The sequence below is a fragment of the Chaetura pelagica genome, unplaced genomic scaffold (genome assembly GCF_000747805.2).
Source record: "Chaetura pelagica isolate M959 unplaced genomic scaffold, ChaPel_1.0 scaffold428, whole genome shotgun sequence".
NCBI lineage: Eukaryota > Metazoa > Chordata > Aves > Apodiformes > Apodidae > Chaetura > Chaetura pelagica.
Window position 1 is genome coordinate 1,254,777 of NW_009954311.1, and position 8,880 is coordinate 1,263,656.

Consider the following 8,880-nt stretch of genomic DNA (forward strand, 5'->3'; position numbering starts at 1 on the left):
TACAGGAGCGGGGTGCTCGTCGGCAACTGGGCCGAGGATGGGCGCCTGGAGGCGGTACTGCTGGAACCCCTTCCCCTGCCTTCCCCTCCTCCCCTCCCGGCTCCTGGGGAGCCTCACCTGCGCCTTCACCTCGCGGTGCTTCCCCCTCCTTCCCTGCGCTCAGCCCCAACTGACCGGCCTGTCCCCTCTCCCCTCTGCCCCAGGACATCCTGCGGGATTTCCTGCACAAAAGAGAACGAGGAGAACTTCTGATGCAGAAAATGCACAAACTTCAAGATAATCTTCTAAAGAAGGTAATTTTTGGAGAAGGTTATGCTAATCCTCCTCCATATGGCACAGCTTTTCTTAGTGTTCTCCATGCATTAAGGATGCTATGGATTGGCATTCTTCTATGCTAAAATACTTCTGATGTGAAATGTATTTATTTTAATTTAGACCCAGCTGTCAGTGTCCAAGGATGGATTTATTCATTTTGGAGACGCTGTGATGCTCGTGAACAAGAATTACTCAGTGGATGACAACTCCAGAGTGTGTGGCAACCTGACCTTGGCAGTGAACCTGGACGAACTGGCCCTGTATTCCAGCAGGCCACTGACTGCCCCTCGTGGAATTAGTGCAGCTGAGAGCGTGAGCCCTGTGGGTCGAAACACCTTCTGCATTTTAAGGTTTGGTCCCTTCTTCTCTGTCATTTTCAATTATTATGTCAGCTTTCAGCACCTTGTTTTGAGAAATTTGCACTGAAGTTTGCTACTCTACAGCTGAATGTGGGTAAGATTATGTAAGAAAGAGTCTTTAACTTGGGTCATGCTTTAGCTTGGATCTACTCTGGGTATTACTGTGAATAATTCCAAGGAAGGTTAAATCAGCTCAGAACTGGTGTAAAACCAGAATCTAGTTCACTGTATCATTTGGTAAACTCTGTAGCTGTTTTTAATGCAGTCATATATTAGTTGTAGAGTACAAATCATGTCCAAAAAGCACTTATTATTTTTTGTTCTACTACAAATAAGGTGTCTCAATCAGCAATTTGTGTCAATTCTTTAGCTGTGGACATTGTTCTTGTTGCCCTAAAAAAACCCAACCCCTAATCAGAGAGCAGATTCTCTCTCTCAAAGACATATTTAATTCCAGCTATTTGTGGGAGAAGAAACAGAGGAACAGGGTGCTGCTCAATAGTGGAAGGCTGTGCCTGAGTGGGTGTATTTAACAATAATAATAGAAAGGACCTCTCAGATCACCAAGTCCAACCATCAACACAATAAACCCCACAACCTTGGCCACTAGATCATGTCCCGAAATAGTGCGTAAGGGTAAAAATAACCCATAGAATCGTGATTAAGCAGAACATGTTGGGTTAGACCTCAGAGAGAGAATTTTGATGCCAAGAGCATTACTTAGGCCTTCTTGAGCTGCAACCAGAATATTTTTCCTTAGCTGCTGCCTGATCTTAGAGTCCTTGGCACTGAATGCTATCAGCTCCCTCATTAACTGACTACTAAGTTCATCAGCTACAAAGGTTTTTTATGCTGAATATAGTTAGGAAGCCCAGCAATTGATTTAGTGATTCTTAATGTAAAATACATTAAAAAATCTGGAAATAGGGATATACCAGCATGGATGTTGATGTAATGAACCATGTATTATCAGTTACATATATTATCAGCAACATCTGTTAAGTTACAAACACACACATTGTTCTGTTTTTAGTCTGTGATTTTGCAATTGCTTGTAGTTAAGTCAATTTTAAAGGGGGCCTCACTGCTGAATTCTCATTGATTTTTCATTGGATGGAATCTTTCCACCCTGCCCATTAATGGATGCATCATAAAAATTAATTTATACAGTCTGCTTCAGTTCTGTTAAATATTTCAACCAGTAAGTATGAAATATCTTTCAGTTAAGATATTTTACCTATTTTTAAAGGTAAACTTAATACAAACTATTGCCAGAAGTCCTAACTATAGACCCAAATAAACAAATAAACACAATAAATGTAAAGCTGATTATTTGAATGTCTCTTTCTTTCTTTTTACACTTTTAACAGTGTTGATGGAAGTGCAGAGGGTGAACCAATTAGATTTGGGCAAAAGTTCCGTCTTGGGACAACAGGAGGGTTTTCTGACCAAATGGTAAGGCTGTAAAATTGCAAATAGCAATGGTAGCATAAGCTGATTGTGTTTAATTACTCTATCTACATATGTATAAAGCTGTACAGTGGTTCAACACCTTAGCTCTACAGAACAGATTCAGAGTCATACATAGATCAAGAGAAGCAATATCTGTTTAGAAAGTTTCTACTACTTGCCTGAGGTCAGGTGTGCAGGCCAGGGGGGCTGTCAGCCAGAGCAGCTAAAGGACTGACTAGATAAAGGAGATTTTTAAAAAGACAAGAAAAAAGGAAATAAAAAATAACTTATGAATCATAGAAGAATTAATCATTAGATGGGATTTTTTAAATTATTATTTTTTCCTTTAAATAAATCCAAAAAGAGAATATTTCTTTTCTTAGAAAGATTAATCTGTAGTAGATACATGAAGTAACACACTATTCTTTCATTCTGAGGGAGCAGATTTCTATTAAATGTTAACATTATTTTCCTCTGCAAGTTAGAAGCAAATAAGACATTCAATGTTACATATATTTAAAATAAATCACCACAACTTTGAAAAACAATTCCCTCTCAACACCTACTTTGGTGTGAGACATGCTTTGGAATCTGAATTAGTTCAATTACTATTCACCAGTCTGCATATAGAATAACTATTTAATGAGTTTATCAACAGTACAGAGACTACGTTATGGATCTTGTGTGTGTAGCTTTAGTTTGTCAGGCTGATTTTTCAGGACCTGAGAGAAAATTTTTTGGTTGAAAAATCTTGTTAACATTTATGTATCTTGTTTCTTTTATATTTATACTCTCCTTAATATTTTTTTTTGCAGTTGTATCTAGCAAGTGAACATAAAACCTTTGTAAAATTTTCTAAAAAATCTTACCTTCAGCAAGTATATCTGACAGATAAGCTTTCCTATTTGACTTGCTGGCAAGTTGCCTTCTTGGATCCACAGCTGCGTCTTGAACGTGAAGGATTTCCAGTTCCTGTAAGAAATTAAAACAGTAGAAAATGTTATGAATATTTAGTTCAAACAATAGATGGAGTACTTGAAAGAAAGTTGTGTCCATTTTATTCACCTATTTTCCTTATGCAAGTTCTGATCTGTCATCTTGGGAATAGAGAGGGAACAAATGATCTTTTTAAACCAGGGAATTTGCACATACAATTATTAGGTTCTGGTGACTCATTTACATGAATGAGCCCATTAATAAACAATCAAAATTATGTAGTTGTCAAAGACAATATTCTTTATTCACAGTATTGGTACATGAGGGTGACTAAAATTTCTGTTGTACATAAAAGATTGCAAACTAGTAAAATATAAAGGTCCACTTCTAGGCTGTGCTCCCAGACCATCTGGACCTCTCATATGGCAAATAACAGTTATAAGCAGAATTAACCCTGATGGCACAGGCCACTGGAATGATCTACTACTTGCTTGCCTCCTTTTTTTTTTTCTTTTAATTGGAATATATTGAACAGGAGAATGTTTCTGACCTGGGGACTGAGCATTTAGCTGGTCTGAGGTGTTAAGACAGTTGTGTAGAGAACTGAAGGAGTGTAAAATATCTCACTGTCAACATACAGCAGTCTCCAAGTGACACAGAGCAATGGGGGCTTACACTAAACAGTAAATAAAAGCATTTAATTTCAATAAGAATAGTTAAAAGTAGTGTAAATATGTCTGTCAAATGTCTTTCCATATTGTTTTGGTTTTGGTTTATTTTCCAGGAAAACTCTGAAGTTATTATTACTCATTGCCATACTAATCAGAGCTTGGCTGTTCCAAGGAAATTTTGGACATGGTAAGAATAATTTATAACTGTCAGGGATGTGTATAATGATGTGCCAACAACAGAAATTACTCTAAGAAGCAAGATAGTTGCTTAGGAATGCACTGAGGAAATGGAAAAAACACTGAGTTTACATTCCCCTTTCCCTTCTTTGATTTCTGGGCCGTAATGTGTGCCCCTCTGTAATGCTGCAGACAATCAGCTTAGTCTTGGGGTTTTTTTCTTTTTAATTAATATCATATCATGCTTGAAGCCTTCTCTATTTTTTTAGTGGTTCTTCTTTTTAGTATCTTGAGTAGTTACAGTTGTCTGGGATTTCTTTGAAGAAAAAACCAACATATTAAGAAGTATGAGTAAGAACAACACACATCATAAAACTCTATCTTGCTTATGTCCATATTAATCTTTAAACAAATGGAAGTTAATCCAATAATTTAAGTTAACATGCATTAAATTAATACTGATTAAGCATTGTTAAAGACTATACCAGTCGTTTCCCATTACACTCCAAGCAAGATCTGACTGAGGATTTTTATCAGATTTTTGAGGCTGAAACAAGGTCTGAAAATTTGAGGCTGAAACAATTCTTAAGTAGCCAGAGTCCTCCTCAGTCAGAGAGAAATGATGACGTGAGCAGTGATGAGGACCTAACCAGCTTGTGAATACTGAGTCACTCTGTCTGTGCCTCATACTGATGGGGCTGCTTTAGCTCTGCAGATAGGAATTTGAAAGGGAAATGCCACCTTTCTAAGTTATTAATGGGAAACAAAGTGGGCTATGAGGGTCTGATATTTGAAAGTGCATGGGGACATTTCTGAATAAGCCAAGAGAAACATGAGAAAACCTCGAACAATTTCCAGATAATGCAGATTTGCTGAATTTATGCCTTTATTAATTCCTCCTGCCCATCCCCTGTTCTTTGACTTTGCAGGTCTTGTTGCGGAAGAGAACATGAAGTAGTTTGTCACACTTACCTGGACTCCCATAGAGCTGAAGAAGATAAGAATTACTGGGTAATAGTTACAGGAAATCCCAGTGATGAAAACAGTACAATGTTTGATAGACCTGACCCTCAACCAGGCTGGACCAGAAAGGATGAGTTTCATAAAGAGAAATAGAATATGAAAACCCCAGACTACAGCAAACAGGGGTTGATGAGATTCAGATTCTTGTTTTTTCTGGTAAGATTTAGTTTTAGAGATGTGTGCTTTAAAAATTGAAATGAAAATCCACCATTAGTAATATTGTATAATTTAATTAACTCATCAAAGTTATACAGTGGGCAAAACCTAATACCATTTTATAAACCATGCACAACATCAAAAAAATAATGAATCAGGAAGAGCTCATGATCCCATTTTCATATTCACTGATGGCAAAAGATGTCAGAATCCAGAAAATCTAAATATGTTTTCACTACCTTATTGATTGGCCTTCGGAGGGAATTTAACCAGTTCTTCCAAAATCAAACTGGTGTCACATGTTTTAAAAGGATGAGCATGAGTTTCCTAAACACTGAAAACCAAACTCAGGCAAGCTGTCATAGGATACTTTGACATTAAAGTTCATCTATATCAAAGTTGTTTGTTGAGCTTGTTGCACATTCTGTCTAGCACAATGTTACCAATTATTAAAAAAAAATCAAAGGTGAGGTCTCTTGAGATTGGCTTCAGATTTATAGGAATTAAAAAGGTATAATTTGAGGTATTTTTATCTTTTTCACTGTATTCTAAACATTTAAATGCCAAGTAATCAAGAACATGAGCACATCAATACAGACACATGTTCCATTTGTCTCCCACCTCAGAATGTTTCAATGCATGATCTTTTCTACCAAGTTTGACAGCAAGGTAAAATTATCAACTGAATTTCTGAGTAAAATACTACATAAATCTCCATTCTTAAAAAGGATTCCAAAGATCCTCAATGTTCATAAGAATCAAATTTATTTAAATAAATAAACCAAAACCTACTAAGCTCTACAGAAGAAGGAACCAATCCAAACACGTTATGTCTTCAAGCTCTATTCGACATAGACTATCTGTTTCAAACCCACTGGCAGGGCTTCAAAAGTTCTTGCCTTCAGTCAATATGTATGAAACCAGCAGACTACAGAGCAGGCTAACTAGCACTTCACATACAGGGTTTCAGAGCAGGAGACAGATGAGTGTTCTGTGACAAGCAGGTTTGCTTTGGGGCAGTCTATCAGAGGACACTTCTCACATGCAAACCTTCACAGGTCTGTCATAGATGGAATATTATAGAGGAAATCAGGAACATTTTCTTTCACTGTCTACAAAAAGATAGGAACTTGTAGCAAATGATGGATGTTTTTATAGAGGCACTGGTATTACTCCAACTTATGGAGGTTAGAATTCTGCACATTTTCGCAATAGATTGACATAATTCTGCATTGATTTTGTAAGCTAGAAAACCTTAGGTTGAGTGAGTGCACTGTAGTGTTTCTGATTTGGCTGCTGTGGGCTTTTATTGGTATTAAGGATAGCTATTTCAAATCTGGCAAAGTCTCTTTCCTCTTGGTTGAATGTAAGAAACAAGAAGAGGCCTTAAACCAAAACCATTGCTGAAACAAAGCTTCGTGTGAACTCATACTGGAATGAGAACAGTGTGGGCAGAGTGCCTTGGCTGGGTGATGTCAGGGATAGGAGTGTTTGTCTGAGTTTATGTGCAGTTGTGTGGGAGAGAAGCAATGCAGGCTGTATGAAAACAAGCTTTGCAAAGTCTTAAAGGCAAACCGAAGAGATAAACAGATACAGAAATGAGTACAGGAGTAAGTGATGTTGGAATGAGGAGCTAATTGATAGTGGCTTCAAGACTCATGTCTGTTTTGAGGAAAGAACTTCCTAAGCTGTTGGAAAATAAAGAGGATTGAATCACTATGCCTGATTCCATTTTCAGTTTTTCCTCTTACTTTACAGAACATTAAAACCACAGATTTGTCCATAGCTTTTGTATATTTATATATGATACATATTTATAATTCCTCTCATTTGTGATATTGAATACATATATTTGTCTGTTGACTAGTTTTTCTTTTAAAACCTTTTTTTTTGCACTTCCTAATACTGCCCACATGATGGCACCACATTTTTCGAAATAGCACAATTACTGCTACATGTGAAAAACGACCTGAAATGTTTAAAGCCAACTGAGTTCCTGATACAATGCCACAAAAGCTAAGTTAAATCGGGCTTGAATTCTGGGATAGATGTCATTAATGTTTTATATTTTATTTTCGAAAACAAAGTTAAGCAACAAAGGTAGACAGAAGAACACAGAACACTGTGTATTGCATACAATCAAGTTCTCAAAGCTAATTGAAATGAAATTTGTAACTAAAACATATTAGAGGAAATGATCTTTAGGAGCTTTTTCACTTTCTATGTAAAGCTCTGAAACCTGACATATGGCAAAGGATGACTGCTTTTACAGGGACACTTATTACTCCCTTCAAATTATAGAGATTACAATTCTGCATGTTTTCACAATAGATTGGCATAAATCTGCTTTGATTTTGTAGATATTAAACTGGAAAAACACAGGCTGCATAGAATGCACTGCAATGGGTCTGATTTGGCCATTACAGATATTTATTGAGAAACACAGGATTCAACATAAAGAATTATGGGATTGAATGGGATATCAGCACAGATTTTGACCAATCCTGCAGCTGCCAGTTACAACATGGTGTAGTGGAGAAGGTAACAGAGATCTGAACCACACTGCAGACCTGACCATTGTGAAGCTAAGGGCAGGGACTGTATTTTGCTTGTCCTAGTACTGCATATCATGAAATATGGACAGGGGTGCTTGTCTCATTTACAAAACACTTTGACATATACCAGTGAAAAGCAAAATCATGTATTAAGAAAGCTTTTAATGCTCCTTCCAAACTGGACCCAGTATCGATAACTGTACAAAGTACATTGTGGGAAGATAAAACTCACTTTGCCTCCATTCCAGGCAACTCAAAAGCTGTTAGCATGAAGCTGATCCTGAGCTATTAGTCCTTGCTGAGGGACAGGATACATTAGTTCAGCTTTAGTGCTGTGATAATAGAGTTTTTTATAGTTCAGATACACAGAGCTCACATCCGCACATGTTCTGAAGTGCAGATGTGTGTTAGCAGGACAATATTGAGGAAGAGATCCTGAGAATTCAGTCAACAAAGAAAAGTATCATCCCCTTAGTAAACTGACACATTGGTAACACTGGAAAATGAAAAGCCAGTTTTAAATCTGCCTTTTCACTTTCCCTCTATTTTTCATGTTACTCCAACCCATATTTCACATGCATTACTTCTCCTCTGCCATGTCACCCACCTCAAACTCACCTATTTGCTGCTGTTCTAAAGTGCTCTTCTAGCACACAGCACAAGTCCCTGGGATCTCACCCCAATCACGTCCATATCTGCAGAGGCTGCTTTTCTTTTCAGTGATTGTCATGAAGGCTTGTTATAGCTCAGACAGCTGATCAGAGGAGGAGGCCATAAGCAGGTTTGAGTAACAGGGTAAAATATCTGAGAAAAAAAAGAAAAAAAGAAAAAAAGCACAGAGAACATTACAATTAAAAAAAAATCCACACAGCAGTGGAAGAAAATACCCAAGCACTGGAAACTTTGGTGGAATTGGCAGGTAAGATGGTGATTTTGATAACACCTGTGCCCACTCACCCTAAATGAATTTGCACATGTGTTATAATTTGGGAAGAGGGTGAATGTTCTTTTGAAACCATAGTTACTGCTTTAGAAATGCTTAAGACATTTTAATACATGAAAAATAAGTAAAGGGGGCTGCAAAATAAAAGTACAGACTTGAAATGCTTAATATGTTAAATACAAGTGGAAATGAGGAAATCTACATCATTTTGTCAGTCACACCTCTCTTCTAATTCTGTTCTGGTTTAGGCTTTGTCCCAGGTCATGCCTTCATTCTCTGCCTGACCTGCCTCA

General features: G+C 37.3%; 1 protein-coding gene across 1 annotated transcript in view; it reads left to right on the forward strand.

The window, feature by feature from the left end:
• Positions 1–5,026, forward strand: part of LOC104394478 (chromosome unknown open reading frame, human C15orf26) — an 8,580-nt gene extending 3,554 nt beyond the window's left edge. The window contains exons 2-8 of the mRNA XM_010004076.1: positions 6–54; positions 204–293; positions 436–665; positions 2,045–2,129; positions 2,942–3,100; positions 3,847–3,920; positions 4,840–5,026. Coding sequence (XP_010002378.1) covers positions 6–54; positions 204–293; positions 436–665; positions 2,045–2,129; positions 2,942–3,100; positions 3,847–3,920; positions 4,840–5,026 — 874 coding nt within the window. The remainder of the gene's footprint in view (positions 1–5; positions 55–203; positions 294–435; positions 666–2,044; positions 2,130–2,941; positions 3,101–3,846; positions 3,921–4,839) is intronic.
• Positions 5,027–8,880: the final 3,854 nt, after the last annotated feature.